The sequence below is a fragment of the Molossus molossus genome, unplaced genomic scaffold (genome assembly GCF_014108415.1).
Source record: "Molossus molossus isolate mMolMol1 unplaced genomic scaffold, mMolMol1.p scaffold_m16_p_4, whole genome shotgun sequence".
Lineage (NCBI taxonomy): Eukaryota > Metazoa > Chordata > Mammalia > Chiroptera > Molossidae > Molossus > Molossus molossus.
The window spans coordinates 35,018,386-35,038,679 of NW_023425377.1; the positions used below are offsets into that span (position 1 = coordinate 35,018,386).

At 41.7% G+C, this 20,294-nt stretch overlaps 1 protein-coding gene and 2 pseudogenes across 9 annotated transcripts in view; 2 read left to right on the forward strand and 1 right to left on the reverse strand.

The window, feature by feature from the left end:
* KDM3B (lysine demethylase 3B) overlaps window positions 1-20,294 on the reverse strand; it is an 89,085-nt gene that overhangs the window by 14,711 nt on the left and 54,080 nt on the right. For all 9 annotated transcript variants that reach the window (XM_036241198.1, XM_036241206.1, XM_036241204.1 and 6 more), the window contains 2 exons: window positions 4,295-4,402; window positions 1,570-1,697 (listed from right to left, as the gene is read on the reverse strand). In XM_036241198.1, coding sequence (XP_036097091.1) covers window positions 1,570-1,697; window positions 4,295-4,402 — 236 coding nt within the window. The remainder of the gene's footprint in view (window positions 1-1,569; window positions 1,698-4,294; window positions 4,403-20,294) is intronic.
* On the forward strand, window positions 14,761-15,285 carry LOC118616374 (annotated as a pseudogene).
* Window positions 15,595-16,476, forward strand: LOC118615915 (annotated as a pseudogene).

Here is a 20,294-nt window from a genome sequence, read left to right on the forward strand (position 1 = left end):
TTATTATTCTATTATTGAATTTTTTACATGACTTACTCTAATATGGCAACTCTACTGAAAATATATCTTGATGTCCCTCAGCATTAATTCCACTGCCTCTTAAACAGTAGCATTCCTGTTAGGGCCTCCAAATGTAAGCAGTTAGTTTTGTGTATGTGTGCGTGTGTGTTCATTTATTTATTTTTCTTCCTTTTTTTTGAGAGAGAGAGAGAGAGAGAAACATTGATGTGAGAGACACATTGATTGGCCACCTCCTGCACGACCCTGATCAGGGCCAGGGATTGAACCAAAACCGAGGTTATGTGCCCTTCACTGGAATTGAACCCACGATTCTTTGGTCTGAGGGCCTACACTCTAACCACTGAGCCAAACCAACCAGGGCAAATGGAAGTTTGTTTTTTTATTGTTTTATTGATTTTTTTAGAGAGAGGAGGGGAGAGAGAAAGAGAGATAAAAACCTAGATTGGCCGCCTCCTGCATGCCCCCTACTGGGGATCAAGCCCACAGCCCGGGCATGTGCCCTGACCAGGAATCGAACCGGTGACCTCTTGGGGCATGGAAGGATGCTTAATCCATTGAGCCACACTGGCTGGGCTGTGTGTGTGTGTGTGTGTGTGTGTGTGTGGTTCATTTTATTCATTTAAAAAAAATTTTTTTTTATTAATTTCAGAGAGAGAGGAAGGGAGAGGGAGAGAGAGAAACATCGATGAAAGAGAACATCGATTGGCTGCCTCCTGCATGCCCCGCACTGGGGATTTGGCCCACAACCTGGGCATGTGCCCTGACCTGGAATCGAGCTGGCAACCTGCTGGTTTATGGGTCGATGCTCAACCACTGAGCCACACCAGCTGGGCTGTGTGTGTGTTTTAAAAAAATAAAAAAGCAACTCTTACCGGTTTGGCTCAGCAGTTAGAGCGCTGGCCTGCGGACCAAACGGTTGCAGGTTTGATGGATCCCCGGCCCTGGTTGGGGTCGTGTAGGAGAGAACCAATCAATGTGTCTCTTTCACACTGATGTTTCTTTCTCTTTCTCTCCCTCTCTCCCATCTATTAAAAAAAAAATCCTCAAGTGAGGATTAACAAAAAACAACAACAAAAACCAGCCTCTTGATCAAAATAGTCACAATCGAATAGGAACAGCCTCCACCTCTGACATCAATGAGAAAATCACTGACTCTCTTTGGAGGCTGGGGATTTCTTTCAGGGTAGAAAAATTCCAGCTCAGCAGGCCAATCTTCTACCTCTGTCTTCTGTACCTAACATGACAAGGACAGAAACCATACACAGAGGACTATATTCCTATTAACCTTTTCTATACTCTTCACCTACACTGGTCCGTGCTGTATAAATCTTGACAAGATGCAAAGAATCTCTTTATGCTATTTATCAACTAAAACCGAAATTGGTTTTATAGATGAATCAAGAAAAATTTGTACCAGTCAGGGGGAATTAAAATCCCTTGAATAACTCTTCTATAGTAGTAGCCCGGGAAAACAGAGGTAAAAACGGGGCATTTCCTGGTACTAAGAACTTAAGTTTCACTCAGTTATACCCACACACATGACTTTACCTGTGACATCCCATTGGTGACAGCAGGTCTCAACACAGATTTGTTTTGCCGACTAATACAAGGGCAGTTTGCTTTAATTCCCCACTTGCCCCGGGCAGCATGTACCATATCTCCAATATTATAAAGAGCTGGAAAAAAGACAACAATAATAATTAACATAAGAATGCCCATATATCCCAGGTATTGTGCTAAAGACCTTTTTTCTTATTCTTTTTCTAACTCCTCACTCCAGGATATTTTTCCATTTATCTTCAGATAGAATGGGAAGGGGAGGGGGGTGGAGGGGGAGAGAGGGAGAGAGAGAGAGAGAGAGAGAGAGAGAGAGAGATGGATGTGAAAGAGACATATCGATTGGTTGCCTTTGCACAACCCAACCAGGGCTGGGGACCGAACCACAACCAAGGTACATGCCCTTGACCAGAACTGAACCTGTGACTCCTTGGCCCAAGGGCCGACGCTCTAACCGCTGAGCCAAACCGGTCAGGGCAAAATACCTTATTTAAATTATCTCCCTTGCCCCGCCAGTGTGGCTCTGGATTGAGCGGTGTCCCATAGACTGAGACGTCCTGGTTCAATTCCAGGGCAGGGCACATGCCCAGGTTGCAGGCTCGATGCCCCGAAGGGAAGGTACAGGAGACAATTAATGTAGCTCTCTCTCATCAATGTTTCTTTTCTTTTCTCTTTTGTTTAAATTTTTATTTTTTTCTTTATTAATATGAGAGAGAGAGAGAGGGGAAGGGACAGGGAGAGAGAAACAGAAACATCAATGAGAGAACATTGACTGGCCACGTCCTGCATGCTCCCCACTGGGGGTTGGGACCACAACCTGGGAATGTGCCCAGACTGGGAATTGAACTGTTGACCTCCTGGTGCATGGGTCAATGCTCAACTACTGTGCCACACTGGCTGGGCTCTTTGTTTAATTCTCACCCCAGAGGATGATATTTTTCTATGTATCTTCAGATAGAATGGGAGGGAGAGAAAGGGAAAGAGAGAGAGAGAGAGAGACATTGACGTGAGAGAGACACACTGATTGGTAGCCTCCTGCACGACCACAACCAGGGCCGGAGATGAACTGCAACTGAGGTACGTGCCCTTGGCTGGAATTGAATCTGCAACTCAGTGGTCTGAGGGCTGACATCTATCACTGAGCAAAACTGGTCAGGGCTCTCATAGGTATTTCTGTCTCTCTCAAAAAAAAAATCAATAAAAACATATATAAAAATAAATAAATAAATCATCTCCCTCAATGTTGAAGAACATGTAAACATTTTGAAATGTACACTAGAAATTTATGTACTTTAAGTTATACCTAAAAACAACAACAATAAACAAAACTAAAAAGGGTGAGAAAAAATTAAAAAGACAAGCCCTGGCCGGGTTTTCTCAGTGGTTACAGCGTCAGCCCGTGGCCCAAAGAGACCTAGGTTCAGCTCCCACTAAGGGCACATACCTCAGTTGCAGTTTGCCCGCCCCCCCACCCCCGGCGGAGTCATGTGGGTGGCGACCACTTGATGTGTCTCTCTCACATCAATGTTTCTATCTCTCTGCATAACCTTCCACTGTGTCTAAAAATCAATGGGAAAATATCCTTGGGTGAAGATTAAAAAAAAAAAAAAGAAATTAAAAAGACCAATGTAAACTTGGACCAGCAGGGAGCAGGCATCCTACCACTGCACGGAAGAAGCCCTTCTGCTTGGAAGCACTGGAATATAAAGGATACAGAGGTGCTCCCCCCACCCAACTTTCATTTGTGAAGAATACAGGCAGTGGTTTTCACCACTTTTAATGCATATGTGTTAGTGGAAGTGCAAAAGCTGGAAAGAGACTGTCTGGAGGAATCAACGAAATTAACTGGGACTGTGACACAAACATGACCAGTTATTCCTACTGTTAAACTGCCTTCTTTATGGATTCAAGAGGTTTGATTAGCCTCAGCCGGATTTTTACAAACCTAAAACCAAAAGTCTTTCTGACAGCACGGGACTATATTTTTCCATTCTGGTCCTGCCAACCATAGGAATGTAAAATGATATGTGGAAAAGTAACTAACTTCTCCAACTTCTCAAGGTGAAGCAAAGTGTGTGCAGTGGCTGCATACAATCTAACACCTTTCTAAACATTCAACTTTTGAGAGAAATCTGGCGATGCTTAAAAAATATCAGACTGAGCCCAGCTGGTGTGGCTCAGTGTCGACCCTGTTGCCGGTTTGATTCCTGGACAGGGCATGTGCCCAAGTTGTGGGCGGGGTACCCAGTGAAGGGAATGCAGAAGACAGCCAATCAATGTTCTTTCTCATCGATGTTTCTCTCTCTCCAAAAATCAATAAAGAAAAAATATTAAAAAAAAGAAATATTATTTATATATATATATATATCTATCTCTCGCCCTGGCCAGTTTGGCTCAGCGGTTATTAGAGGGTCAGCCCGCTAACCAGAGAGTCCTGGGTTCGGTTTCTGCTAAGGGCACATACCTTGGTTGCAGTTTGTCCCTGGCCCCGGCTGAAGTCGTGTGGGTGGCAGCCAGTCGATGTGTCTCTCTCACATCGATGTTTCTCTCTCTCTTCCTCCTTCTCTCCCTCTTGCTCTATATGAAGATGAATGCAAAAGTGTCCTCGGGTGAGGATAAAAATAAAAGAAGAAAAAATATGCATCAGGCTGAGATAACTCTAAACACCCCCCCCCCACACACACACACACTGAATATAAAAAAAGAACATCCTTACCTGTGCCAGGGATGATCTGTGTGGGCATTAGATTCTCTGGTTCATGGGACTGCCCCTTTGCACATTTCAACCAGGAGAAAACCTCCTCATCACCCATCTCTTCTGTTTCTGAAACAAATGAAATGCCTTCACTTTATTTTTTATTTTTGTTAATACTCACCCAAGGATATTTTTCCATTGATTTATTTTTAGACAGAGTGGAAGGAATGGAGGGTGGGGGGAAGAGAGAAACATCAACGTGAGAGAGACACATTGATTGGTTGCCTCCTGCATGACACTGACTAGGGCTGAAGACAGAATTTGTAATCCACCTACATGCTCTTGACCAAGATCCAAACCCTCAACTCTTCGGTCTGAGGGCCGATGCTTTAATTTATGAGCCAAACCGGCCAGGGTGTCTTCACTTATTTTATTAAGTCAATGATTTGGAGTTCCAGACCTTACAGGTCAATTCTCTCATGGGCCAAACATTACTAACTAACATAAAAAAAATTTGCTTCATGGAATATAATTTACACACAATAAATTCATAGATTTAAAGTGTGTACTTTGCCCAGCCAGTGTGGCTCAGTGGTTGAGCACTGATCCATGTACCAGGAGGTTGCCAGTTTGATTCCCAGTTAGGGCACATGACCAGATTGTGGGCCTAATCCCCAGTGGGGGACATGCAGGAGGTGGCCAATCAATGCTCTTTCTGATCGACGTTTTCTATTTCTCCCTCTCCTTTCCTCTTTCTAAAATCAATAAAGAAAAATCTTTAAAAAAATAAAGTGTACACTTCACTGAATTTTGATAAATGTATCCAGTTGTATAAACACTAACACAATTATGGTATAGAACATTTCCATCTCCCTTACTCAAGTTCCCTTGAGCCCTTTGCAAACAATACCCCATTCTGAAATCCTGGGCCACCAATGATAAACTTTCTAATGCTAAAGTTTTGCTTTTTCTAGAATTTCATATAACTGGAAGCATATAGTATGTAGACATTTGCATTATGTTTCTTTCATTTAGCATTATGATCTTGAGATTCAACCATATTGTTGCATGTATCAGTAATTCATTTCTTTTTGTGGCCAAGTAGTATTCCACTTGGACGTACTATATTTTATTTACCCATTCATCAGTTGGTGGATATTTAAATTGTTTCCAATTTTGGGCTATTATGAATAAAGCTGCTATACATATTCAAATACAAGTCTTTGTATGGACAACTTTTTTTTTTTTAATCCTCACTCGAGGACATTTTTCCATTTTTTGTTCAAGAAGAATGGGAGGGAGAGAGAGGAAGAGAGAGATAGAGAGAAACATCGACGAGAAAGGGGCACATCAAGTGGCTGCCACCCTTACGACCAACCAGGGCTAGGGACACTGCAACCGAGGTACACGCCCTTTGCGGGAACCGAACCCGGGTCTCTCTGGACCACAGGCCGACACTCTAACCACTGAGCCAAACCGGCCAGGGCTGTATGGACATCTTTTAATTCCTTATATAAATACCTAGAAGTGGCCTGGCTGGTTTGGCTCAGTGGTTCCAGTGTTGGCCCTCAAATGCAAGGGTCAATGGTGTGATTCCCAGTCAAGGGCATGTACCTGGGTTGCAGCTTCAATTGCTGGCCCCAGATGAGGTCATGTGGGAGGAAACCAATTGATATGTCTCTCTCACATCTACGTTTCTCTCTCTCTCCCTCCCTCCATTCCACTCTGTCTAGAAAATCAAAGGAAAACTATCCTCAGGTAAGAATTAAAAAAATAAAATAAAGTAAATACATACCTAGAAGTGGGATGCTGGGTATTATGTTAAGTTTATGTTTAAATATGTAAGAAATGGCTATACTGTTTTCAGAGTGATGGTAGTAATTTGCATTCCTATCAGCAGTGTATAAGATTTCTAGTTCCTCCACGTCTTTCACTACACTTGGTACTATAAGCTTTTTATTTTTACATAAAAGATTTCTTTTTAAATTTATTTATTTACTTATTTATTTATTTAGAGAGAGAGAGGGAGGGAGATAGAGAGAGAGATGAGACAGAAACATCTATGTGTTGGCAGCCTCCTGCACGCTCCCCACTGGTGATGGAGCCTGCAGTCTGGGCATGTGCCCTGATTGGGAATTGAACTGGGACCTTTCAGTCCACAGCATAACGCTCAATCCACTGAGCCACAGCATAAAACATTTTTAAATTTATTTTTATTTTTTAAATTAAAAAAAAAAAATTTTTTTTTTTTTGGTTAATCCTCACCTGAGGATATTTTTCCATTTATTTTTATTATTTTTTTTAAGATAGAGTGGGAGAGCCCTGGCTGGTTTGGTTAAGAGGTTAGAGTGTCGGCCCGTAGACCAGAGAGACCTGGATTCAGTTCCCGCTAAGGGCATGTACCTCGGTTGCAGTTTGTCCCCGGCTCTGGTTGGGGTCATGTGGGTGGCAACCAGTCGATGTGTCTCTCTCACATCAATGTTTCTCTCTATCTCTCCCCCTCCTGCTCTATCTGAAATAAATGCAAAAATATCCTTGAGTGAGGATTAAAAAAAAAGATAGAGTGGGAGGAAGAGAGGGAAGGAGAGAGAGAGAAACATTATATGAGAGAAACATGTCAGTTGGTTGCCTCCTACAAGACCCCAACTGGGAATGGAACTCGTGACCCTTTGGTCCAAGGGCCAAAGCTCTTTACCACTGAGCTAAACCAGCCAGTGCTTTTTATTGATTTCTAGAGAGAGGAAAGGAAAGGGAGAGTGAAACATCAATGTGAGAATGATATACTGATCAGATGCTTCCTGCATGCCCCCCAACTGAAGATTGAGACTGCAATCCAGGTGCCCTAATCAGAAATTAAACAGCAACCTTTCGCCCTGGCCGGGTTTGGCTCAGCGGTTAGAGTGTGGGCCTGCGGTCCAGAGAGACCCGGGTTCGGTTCCCGCTAAGGGCATGTACTTCGGTTGCAGTTTGTCCCCGGCCCTGGTTGGGTCGTGTGGGTGGCGACCACTCGATGTGTCCCTTTCACGTCGATGTTTCTCTCTCTCTCTCTCCCTCCCACTCTATCTGAACAAAATATCAAAAAATGTCCTCGGGTGAGGATAAAAAAAAACAAACAAAACAAAACAATAAACAGCAACCTTTCAGTGCATGGAACAACATCCAACCAACTGAGCCACACCGACCAGGGCAGTACTGTCATTTTAAAAAATTTTATCCATTCTACTGGGAATAGTGGTTTGTCAATATGGTTTATTTTTTCTTTACTGATTTTAGAGAGAGAGGAAGGGAGAGGGGGAGAGGGAGAAACATCAATGAGAGAGAACATCGACTGGCTGCCTCCTGCATGTCCCCCACGGGATTTGGCCCACAACCTGGGCATGTGCCTTGACCAGGAATCGAACCAGTGACCTCTTGGTGCATGGGTCGATGCTCAACCACTGAGCCACACCAGCCAGGCTGTCATTATGGTTTTGATTTGCATTTCCCTAATAAGTAACGACATATATTTTTTTCATGTGCTTTTCATTTTTTCTTTAAAATTTGTCTTTATTGCCCTGGCCGGTTTGGCTCAGCAGTTAGAGCATCAGCCCGCAGACCAGAGTTCCCGGTTCGGTTCCCGCTAAAGGCACATACCTCGGTTGCGGATTGTCCCTAGCCCCAGTTGGGGTCGTATGGGTGGCAACCACTCGATGTGTCTCTCTTACATTGATGTCTGTCTCTCTCTTCCCCCCTCTCTATCTGAAGATAAATGCAAAAATGTCCTTGGGTGAGGATAAAAAATTTTTTTATCTTTATTGTTGAAAGTATTACAGATGTCCCTTTTTCCCCCATTGACCTCCTCTACCCAGATCCGCTCCTGCCATATCCCATGCCTTCACCACATTGTTTTCTGTGTCCATTGGTTATGCATGCAATGTATTTGGTTAATCTCTTCCTGCCTCCCCACCCCTCCCAAGATTTGGCAGTCTGTTCCCTGCTTCCATGTCTCTGGATCTATTTTGTTTGTCAGTTTATTTTGTTCATTAAATTTCACATATATATGAGATAATGTGATACTTGTCTTTCTCTGACAGGTTTATTTCACTTAGCATAATACTCTCTAGGTCCTTCCATGTTGTCGCACAGGGTAAGAGACCCATCTTTTTAACAGCTGCATAGTATTACATTGTATAAATGTACTATAGCTTTTTTATCCACTCATCTACTTGGGCTGTTTCCAGATCTTAGCTATTGTAAATAGCATTGCTATGAACATGGGGGTGCATATATTCTTTCTGATTCGTGCTTCAGGCTTCTCAGGATATATTCCTAGAAGTGGGATTACTGGGTCAAATGGCAGTTCCACTTTTGATTTTTGAGGAAACACCACATTATTTTCCATAGTGGCTGCATTCTCACCAGCAGTGTAGTAGGATTCCTTTTTCTCCACATTCTCTCCAGCACTTGTTTGTTGACAGTAGCCATTCTGGCATGTGTGAGGAGATATCGCATTGTCATCTTTTCCACTGATTTTTAGACAGAGTAGAGGAAGGGAGGAAAAGACGGAGATACATCGATAGGAGAGAGAGACATCAATGTGTTACCTCCCACATGACTCTGATCGGGCCTGGGGATTAAACCTGCAACTGAAGTACTTGCCCAACTTGGAAACAAACCTGTGACTCTTTGGTCGGCAGGCCAACGTCTAACTGCTGAGCCCAACTGGCCTGGGCTCGTTTTAATTTACAGCTCTCTGATGATTAGTCATTATGAGCATTTTTTCATGTGTCTTGGCCCTCTGTATGTCCTCTTTGGAGATGTGTCTACTTAGGTCCTCTGCCCATTTATTAATTGGATGGCTTGTCTTCCTTTTGTTAAGTTGTATAAGTTCTTTATGTATTTTAGAAATTAACCCCTTATCAGATGTATCATTGGTGAATATGTTTCCCTATACAGTGAGACCACTTTTCACTTTGTTGCTGGTTTCTTTTTAATCCTCACCTGAGGATATTTTTCCATTTATCTTCAGACAGAGTATGAGGGAGAGAGAGAGAAACAGATGTGAGAGAGATACATCAATTGGTTGCCTCCCCTACGACCCTGACTAAGGCCAGGGACTGAACTGAACGTACCCTTGACCGGAATCAAACCCAAGACTCTTTGGTCCACGGGCCAACGTTGTAACAGCTGATCCAAACCAGCCAAGGCATTACTGGTTTCTTTTGCTGCGCATAAACTTTTTATTGTGATGTAGTCCCTTTTGTTTATTTCTTCCTCTTTTTCTCTTGCTCTAGGTGATGTATCAGTGAAAATTCTGCTACATGAGATGTTTGAGATTTGCTGCCTATGGTTTCTTCTAGAATTTTTATGGTTTCATGACTTACAGGTAAGTCTTTTATCCATTCTGAGTTTATTCTCGTGTATAAAGTAAGTTGGTGATCTAGTTTCATTTTTTTGCATGTACCTTTCCAATTTTCCCAACACCATTTATTGAAGAGACTTTTTATTCCATTGTATGCTCTTGCTTCCTTTGTCAAATATTAATTGAGCCTAATGGCTTGAGTAGATTTCTGGGTTCTCTGTTCTGTTCCATTGATCTATATGCCCGTTCTTGTGCCAGTACTAGGGTATTTTGACTACAATGGCTTTGTAGTATAATTTGATATCCGGTACTGTGATCCCTCCCACTTTGCTCTTCTTTGTCAAGATTGTGGCAGCTATTTTGGGGTCTTTTTTGGTTTCATATAAATTTTTGGAGTATTTGTTTTAGATCTGTGAAACATATTGTATTTTAATAAGGGCTACATTTAATCTATAGATTGTTTTTAGTAGTATGGACATTTTAACGATGTTAATTCTTCCAATCCATGAACATGGTATATGCTTCCACTTGTTTGTATCTTTCTATATTTCTTTTTCTAATGTCATGTAGTTTTCTGAGAACAGGCCTTTTACCTCCTTGATTAAGTTTATTCATAGGCATCTTAATTTTTGTTGTTCTTGCAATGGTAAATGGAATTATTTTTTTAGTTTCTCTCTTTAACATTTATCTTCAGACAGAGTAGGAGTGAGAGAGAGATACACCAATGTGAGAGAGAGACATCGATTGGTTGTCACCCGCACCACCTTGACTGGGACCAGGGACTAGCCACAACCGAGGTATGTGCCCTTGCCTGGAATTGAATCCGGGACTCTTTGGTCCACAGGCTGACACTCTAATTGTTGAGCCAAACCAGCCAGGGCTAGTTTCTCTTTCTGAGAGTTCATCTTTGCCATATAAAATGCCATCAATTTCTGGATGTTAATTTTGTATCCTGTTACTTTGCTGAATTATTAAATCTAGTAGCTTCTTATTAAAAAAAAAAATCTAGTAGTTTCTTGGTGGAGTCTTTAGGGTCTAATTTATATTTTAATCCTCACCTGAGGACATTTTTCCATTTTTGTTCAGATAGAGTGGGATGGAGAGAGAGGAAGAGAGACAGAAAAACATCAACATGAAAGGGACACATCGACTGGTTGCCTCCCGTATAACCCCAGCCAGGGCCAAGGATGAATTGTGACTAAGGTCCTTGACCAGAATCGAACCTGAAACTCATTGGTTCACAGGCCAATGCTCTAAATGCTGAGCAAAATCGGTCAGGGCTTTAGGGTTTTCTATGTATAATATCATGCCATCTATGAATAATGACAATTTTACTTTCTCCTTTCCAACTTGGATGCCTTGTATTTTTTCTTCATGTGCTTTTCCAGTAATCTATCTTTCTTGATAAAGTATCTGTTCGAATCTTTGGCCTGTTCAAAACCTGAGTTGGTTTAACTTCTTTTTATTGAGTTGTAAGAGGTCTTTATTGTGGATAGAAATCATTTAGCAAATATGTGGTAGACAAATCTTTTCTTCCAGTCTGTGACTTGTCTTTTCATTTACTTAATAGTGTCTTTTGAAGAGCAAAAATATTCGAATTTGATTATTTAAAATTTCTTCTGTATATGTGTATGTCCGATTTAAAAAATATTTGTCTAATTCAAGAACACATATTTTCTTATATTTTTTTTTCTAGAAACTTTATGGTTTTACATTTTATGTTTAGGTAAATGCTTTACTTAAAAGAGCAAATTTTTTGTATGTGGTGTAAGTAAAAATAGATGTTTTTATTTCTTTGAATATGGACAATTAGTCCAGTACCACTTGTTAAAAACAATTATCTTTTTCCTACTGAATTATCTTGGCACTTCTGTCAACAATCAGTTGACTGTATATACGGGGGGTGGAGGTAGGGGTGGGGGTGGTTTATAGTTCATATGGAAAATAATATAATTAAATAATAATACAAGAATAAACTGTTTCCTGTACTCACAACTATAAGGCTACTTTTGCCAACTCCTATATGTAGGTTTACTTCTAAACACTGCTCTGTTGTATTACCACAGTGACTTAATTACTATAGCTATACACTAATGAAGAAGTATAACTCCTCCAACTTTATTCTTTTTCAAAATTGTTTTGGTGATTCTAAGTTCGTTGCATTTCATATACATTTTTTTTTTATCCTCACCTGAGGACTTTTTTTCTTTTTCCATTTATCTTCAGATAGAGCAGGACGGAGAGAGGGAAGAGAGAGACAAACATTGACATGAGAGAGACACATGGACTGGTTGCCACCCACATGACCCCAACCAGGGCCGGGGACAAACTGCAACCGAGGTACGTGCTCTTAGCGGGAACCAAACCTGAAACTCTCTGGTCCGCAGGCCTATGCTCTAACTGCTGAGTCAAACTGGCCAGGGCTCATATACATTTTAGAATCAGTTTGTCAATTTCTACAAAAAGTCCTATTGGAATTGCATTTAATTATAGATCAATCTGGAAGAATTCATATCTGAATAGTTAATCTTCTATCCATGAATATGGTACATTTCTCCATTTATTTAGTCTTCAACTTATCTCAGCAATGCTGTCTTTTTTTTTTTAAATGTTTTCATTGATTTTTTGTAGAGGGAGAGAGACAAACACCGATGAGAGACAGATTGGCTGCCTCCCGCACACTCCCCATCGAGGATCGAGACCACAACCCAGGCACATGTCCTGACCAGAAATTGAACCAGGACCTCTCAGTCCATGGGATGATGCTCAATCCACTGAGCCACACCAGCTGGGCTTCTTTATATATATATATTATATACACACACACATATATTGATTTTTGAGAGAGAGGGGAAGATGAGACAGAAACACGGATCAGCGGCCTCCTGCATGCTCCCTACTGGAGATAATGGAGCCTGCAACCTGGGCATATGCCCTGACCAGGAATTGAACCGGGACCTTTCAATCCATGGGATGACACTTAATCCACTGAGCCACACCAGCCAGGCAGCAATATTGAATTCTTTATAGTATTTATCTTTTACATATTTGCTAAATTTATCCCAAAGCACTTAATGATTTCTTGATTCTACCATAAATAATATTATTTTTAAAATTTAATTTCTTTCTTTCTTTTTTATTTTTTATCCTCACCCGAGGACATTTTTCAGGTAGAGTGGGAGGGAGAGAGAGAGGAACAGAGAGAGAGAGAGAAACATCGATGTGAAAGGAACACATCGAGTGGCTGCCACCTGCACGACCAACCAGGGCCGGGGACAAACTGCAACCGAGGTACGTGCCCTTAGCGGGAACCGAACCCGGGTCTCTCTGGACCGCAGGCCGACGCTCTAACCGCTGAGCCAAACTGGCCAGGGCAAAATTTAATTTCTTATGGTTCATTGAAAGTATACAGAAATATAATTGACTTTTGTTATGTTGACTTGATATTCTGCAATCTTGCTAAACTCGTTTATTAGTTCTTGTAGCTTTTTTCTTAGATTTCTTGGGATTTTGCCATATAGATTACATCATTTGAGACTAAAAACCATTTTACTTCCTTCTGATCTATATGCCTTTTTCTTTTTATACTTTTGTCTTGTATATATATCTTCACGCTGACTAGCAAGTCCACTACTATGTTGATTGAAATTATGAAAACTGGATACCCTTACTTTGTTCTTGGATCTTAGGGAGAAAAATTCAGTCTTTCACACTATATAAGATAGTCTATACTAGGTTCTGTCTATACTAGGTTCAGTGTTTTTCTTCCTTTATTTCTTTATACCACCCTACCCCCGTCAAATATCATTTTCAGACTTTTTGGGGGTAACTGTGCATCCCACCCCTAATACTTTTAATAGAAAGTATACTGTTATGTGTTTTTGTATTGTGGCCATCTGAAAGTGCACAAACCACTGTAGTATCTTAGGATACTCATTCCCTAAGCCAAGAGCCAAGTTTCTGTCCTGTAGAGAATGTATGATCTAGTTTGTTGAGAATTTTGAGAAAATTTTTTGAGAATTTTAAGAACAAGTATCTGAAACCTCCAATTATAGTTGTAGATGTCTCCATTTCTCCTTTCAGTTCCATGAGTGTTTGCTTTATATGCTTTAAAGCTAGTATTAGGTGCATAAATATTTAGGATTAGATCCTATTGATGAATTGATCCCTTTATTATTATGAAATGATCCACCTTATACCTACTAATATCCTTTGCTCTGAAATTTACTTGGTCTGATATTAATATAGGTACTTCAGCCTTCTTTTGAATAGTATTAGCCACGGTGTACCTTTTTCCCTCTTTTTATTTTTAACCTACCTGTGTCTTCACATTTAAAGTAGGTTTCTTACAGCCCTGGCCAGCTTTGCTCAGCGGTTAGAGCATTGGCCTGTGGACCAATGAGTTACAGGTTTGATTCCATCAAGGGCACGTACCTTGGTTGTGGTTCATTCCCAGCCCTGGTTGGGGTCATGCAGGAGGCAACCAGTTGATGTGTTCCTCTCACGTCAATGTTTCTCTCTCTCTCCCACTTTATCTGAAGATAAATAGAAAATATCCTCAGGTGAGCATTAAAAATAAAAATACCCCTGGCCAGTTTGGCTCAGCGGTTAGAGTGTCGGCCTGCAGTCCGGAGAGACCCGGGTTCAGTTCCCGCTAAGGGCATGTACTTCAGTTGCAGTTCGTCGCCGGCCCTGGTTGGTCATGCGGGTGGCAGCCACTCAATGTGTCCCTTCACGTCGATGTTTCTGTCTCTCTCTCTCCCTTCCTCTCTCTCCCTCCCACTCTATCTATACAAAAAATGGAAAAATATCCTCGGGTGAGGATAAAAATAAATAAATAAAATAAATAAATAAATAAATAAAATAAAGTAGGTTTTTTACAGACAGTATTTTGAGTCTTTAAAAAAATACAAAATGAGTGTTGGCTGGGTAACTCAGTTAGAGCATTGTTCCAATGTGCCTAAGATTGTGGGTTCAATCCCCAATCAGGGCACATACAAAAATCAACCAATGAATGAAAGAGTGAGTGGAACAACAAATAGATTTTCTCTCTTTCTCTTCCCCTTCCTCTCTCTAAAATAAGTACATTTTAAAAAGAAAGAGAGAAGGAGCTCCTTCTGGACCCGGAAGAGCAGAAGGCACCATCATGGGAGTTAACATCTGCCACAACAAAGACTGAAAGTTTCAGGGCAAGGAGTCCAAGAGCCAGGACATCTACCTAAGGCTATTGGTCAAGCTGTATGGGATTTTGGCCAGACGAACTAACTCCACATTCAACCAAGTGGTGCTGAAAAGGTTGTTCATGATTCGTATCAACCTGCCGTCTCTATTCCTTTCCCGGATGATCCAGAAGATAAAGATTCCTGGCAGGGAGGGTAAAACTGCTCTGGTTGTAGGGACTATAACTGATGATGTGGGTGTTCAGGGGGTGTCCAAACTGAAGGTGTGTGCACTTCGTGTGAGCAGCCAAGCCTGGAGCTGTATCCTCAAGGCTGGGGGCAAGAACCTCACCTTTGACCAACTGGCCCAGGACTCCCCCAAGGGCTGTGGCACCATCTTGCTTTCTGGTCCTTGAAAGGGCCAAGAGTTATACAGGTATTTCGTCAAGGCCCCCGGAACCTCTCATAGCCACAACAAACCCTACCTAGTGCACAAGAGGCCAATAGGCTGACCCAGCCCTGGCGACAAAACCTAACCCCAGATCCTACTTTGTTATTAAAAAGATTTTGGATGCTCAAAGCAAAAAGAGGAGATTTTAAATAAAAAAGTTAAATTAAAATGAAAAAGTACAATTTGAACCCTGGCAGGTTTTGCTCAGTGGTTATAGCACTGTTGCAACGCCTGGGTCAAGAGTACATACCTGGGTTGCAGGTTGGATCCCCGTGTGGGAGGCAATCACATAATGTGTGTCTCTCACATGGATGTTTCTCTCCCTCCCTTCCACTTTCTCTAAAATTAAATGGATCTGTGGAGACACTAAATGGCAAATGACACCACTGCTGCAGGAGCGCCCAGAGACCCCAGGGGCCCTGAAATGTGAGGCTGTGGAGGCTTCCGTGGAGGATTTGCCATCCGGGGCCACGGTCACGGCAGGGGTTGGGGCCACGGCCAATGGCCTCAGAATTCATGGAGGCAAGGTGGAGGACAAGGAGTGGACCCCTGTCACCAAGCTAGGCTATCTGGTCAAGGACATGAAGATCAAGTCCCTGGAGGAGATCTATCTTTTCTCCTTGTTCATCAAGGAATCTGAGATCATTGACTTTTGGGGGGAGGGGGGGCATCCCTCAAGGATGAGGTTTTGAAGCTTATGCCTGAGCAAAAGCAGACATGTGCTGGCCAGAGGATCCAGTTTCAAGGCATCTTTCGCCACTGGGAAATACAATGGACACGATGGTCTGGGTGTTAAGTGCTCGAAGGAAGTAGCCACTGCCATCCGTGGGGTCATCATCCTAGCCAAGCTCTTTATTGTCCCTGTGAGGCGAGGTTACTGGGGGAACAAGACTGGCAAGAACCATACTGTCCCTTGCAAGGTGACTGGCGTCTGTGGCTCTGTACTGGTGCGCCCCATCCATGCCCCAGGGGCACTGGCATAGTCTCAGACCTTGTACCCAAGAAGTTGCTGATGATGGTTGGTATTGACGACTGCTACACCTCAGCCAGAGGCTGTACTGCCACCCTGGGCAACTTTGCCAAGGCCACCTTTGATGCCATCTTTAAGACCTACAGTTATTTCACCCCTGATCTCTGGAAAGAGACTGTGTTCACCAAGTCTCCCTGTCAGGAATTCACTGACCATCTTGTAAAGACCCACACCAGAGTTTCTGTGCAGAGGACTCAGGCTCCAGCTGTGGCCACCACATAATTTTATACAAAATAAATAAAGTCTGTTAATTAAAAAAATAAATAAATAAAATGAAAATCAATGAAAAAATATCCTCAGGTGAGTATTAACAATAACAACAAAAATACAATTTGACAATATTTTCCTTTTAATTAGTGTTTACTTATTCATATTTCATGTAATTATTGATATTTTGGGGTTTAAATTTAGTATCTTATGTTTTTTTCTTATTTGTCCCATTTTTGTTTTGTTTTTCCTCCTTCTTTTGAATTGAGTATTGTTTGATTTGATTTTGTCTCCACCTTTGGCTTATGAGCAAATCTCTTTATTTTTTAGTGGTCACTCTAGGGTTTGTAATCCTTTTTGTTGTCGTTGTTAATCCCCACCCCAGGATGCATATATATCCCCAAATGATTTTAGATAAGAGTGGAAGAAAGTGAGGGAGGGAGGAATAGAGAGAGCGAAACACTGATTGGTTGCCTCCTGGCATGACCCCAACAGGGGCTGGGGATTGAACCTGCAACCTAGGTAAATGCCTTTGACTAGAATTGACCCTGAGATGCTTCAGTCCATGGGTGAACACTCTCACCACCGAGCCAAACCAGCCAGGGCTGGGATTTGTAATCTTTAACTTATCACAGTCTGTCTGCAAATATTATAACCTTTCACATACAGAGTAAAGCTCTTATAAAAGTAGCCCTGGCTGGTTTGGCTCAGCAGTTAGAGCGTCGGCCTGCGGTCCGGAGAGACCCGGGTTCGGTTCCCGCTAAGTGCGCGTACCTCGGTTGCAGTTTATCCCCGGCCCTGGTCGGTTGTGCGGGTGGCAGCCACTAGATGTGTTCCTTTCACATCGATGTTTCTCTCTCTCTCTCTGTTCCTCTCTCTCCCTCCCACTCTACCTGAACAAAAAATGGAAAAATGTCCTCGGGTGAGGATACAAAAAAAAAAGTATATACTTCCATTTCCCCTCTTTTCCTTTGTGCTGTTATTACGTATTTTAATTTTACATACGTTATAAACCCCACAATACACTGTTACTACTTTTCTTTAATCTTTTAAATTAAAAATAAGAAAATTAAATTAAAAAATAAGAAAAAATGTCTTTTATTATATGTACCCACATATATACCATGTAGGATGTTCTTCATTCATTTGTATAAATCCAAATTTCCATATTGCATCATTTTCTTCTGCCTGCATGACTACATTTAACTTCGTTTGTGTGTGGATATGGTGCTTCTTTATCACTGTTTATCACTGTTTCTCAGTAAGTTGGTTATGATATGCCTTGATGTGGTTTTCTTTATTTTATTTTTTATCCTCACCCGAGGACATTTTTCCATTTGTTGTTCAGATAGAGCGGGAGGGAGAGAAAGAATGAGAAAGAGAGAAACATCGATATGAAAGGGACACATGAATGGCTGCTTCCTGCACAGCCCATCCAGGGCCAGGGCCAAACTGCAACCAAGGTATGTGCCCTTAGCAGGAACCAGAACTGGGTCTCTCAGGACCGCAGGCCGACGCTCTAACTGCTGAGCCAAATTGGCCAGGAATTGATGTGGTTTTCTTAACCATTCTTCTGTTTGTAGCATATTGCTGGATTTGTGGTTTTATAATTTTCAACAAATTTGGAAATTTTTTGCCTTATAAAGTAAAGTATTACAAATTTTTTTTTTGGGGTCTCTGTACTCCCAACCCTTTCTCTTTCTGCACCCTAATTATATGTTTGGTAGACTGCCTGATATTTCCTGTAGTTCAGCAAGGCACCCATCTTTTATCTTTCTGTGTTTAGTTTTTTTTTTTTGGTTGTTTGTTTCTAATTGATTTTAGAGAGGAAGGTAGAGAGAGAAACATCAATCAGCTGCCTCCTGTATACACTGTGACTGGGGAATCAAACCTGCAACCTGGGTATGTGCCCTAACTGGGAATTGAACCCATCACCTTACAGTGTCTGGGATGGAGACTCCAACCAACTGAGCTACCCTGGCCAGGGTTGTGCTTAGTTTTGAAAGGTTTGTATTGCTAGGTCTTTAAGTTCACTGTTTCATCTACAGTGTCTAATTTGATGTTAAGTCCATCTAGTGTTATTATTTCTTTTAGATATTTTTCATCTCTAGAAGTTTCATTTGTTTTTTCAATAAATCTTCTATTTCTCCCTATGTCATGTTCATGTTTTCCTATGTCCTTAAGCATATTTATAAGATTTATAATAGGTGCTTCATGGTCCTTTTAAATTAATTCCATTAATATTGTCATTTCTTGGTTTGTTTCTATTCATTGATTTCCACCCCAGATTATTAGTCATATTATTCTTTTATTTTTTATTTTTTGGCATACCTGATAATTCAAAATTAAACGCAGAGCTTTGTGACATGTTACTGAATATTGAAATTTATTGTTATCATTTAAAGAATGTTTAGTTTTAGTCTAGAGTGCAGTTAAGTAACTTACAGATCAGTAGGATCCTTCCAAGGTTTGCTTTATACTTATTTTTTTTTTTAAACCTTCTGAAATTTGCCCTGGCCAGTTTGGCTCAGCAGTTAGAGCATTGGCCTGCAGACGAGAGAGTCCCGGGATTGGTTCCCACTAAGGGCACATACGTTGGGGTCGTGTGGGTGGCTGCCAGTCAATGTGTTTCTCTCACATCAATGTTTCTCTCTCTCTTTCTTCCTCTTTCTCTCTCCCTCCTGCTCTATCTGAAGATAAATGAAAAAAAAAAAAAAAAAAAAGTCATTGGGTGAAGATAAAAATAAATAAATAAATAAATAAAATAAAGTTTCTGAAATTTTACGTAATTGAGTTTTTTGTTATTATTATTTGTTTGTTTTTTTATCCTCACCCGAGGACTTTTTTCCATTTTTTGTTCAGATAGAGCAGGAGGGAGAGAGAAGAAGAGAGAGAGAGAGAAACATCGATGTGAAGGGACACATCGAGTGGCTGCCACCCGCACGACCAACCAGGGCCGGGGACAAACTGCAACTGAGGTACATGCCCTTAGCGGGAACTGAACCCGGGTCTCTCTGTATCTCAGGCCGCCGCTCCAACCATTGAGCCAAACCGGCCAGGGGGAGTTTTTTTTTTTTTTTTTTTTTTTTTTTTATCCTCACCCAAGGACATTTTTCCATTTTTTGTACAGATAGAGTGGGAGGGAGAGAGAGGAAGAGAGAGGGAAACATTGATGTGAAAGAGACACATCGAGTGGCTGCCACCCGCACAACCAACCAGGGCCGGGGATAAACTGCAACCGAAGTACGTGCCCTTAGCGGGAACCGAACCCGGGTCTCTCTGGACCGCAGGCCGACGCTCTAACCGCTGAGCCAAACCGGCCAGGGCTGTTTTTTTAATTGATGTTAGAGAGAGAGGAAGAGAGAGGGAAAGAGAGAATGAAACATCGATGAGAGAGAACATCAACTAGCCACCTGTGCATGTGTCCTGACTGGGAATCGAACTGATGACCTCTTGGTGTATGGGTCAACGCTCATCCACTGAGCCACACCAGCCAGGCTGCTTTATACTTAAAAAAGAAAAGAAAAGAAAAGAAAGATAGATAGATGGCGGCGTAGATAAACGCAGTATCACGTCCTCCCACAACCACATCAAAGTTATAACTAAACTACAGAACAACCATCATTCAAAACTGCCTGAAATCAAGATGAACGGAAGTCCTACAACTACGGAATTAAAACAGCAGCCGCATCCAGACTGGTAGGAGGGGCAACGGGCTGGTCCCACACCCACGTGTAGCTGATAAAAATCAGGAGGACACCTCGGCTGGGAAGGTCTTTCCTGAAGACTGAGGGGTACCCGTCCCACATCAGAGGCCTGGCTCAGGGTTCCAG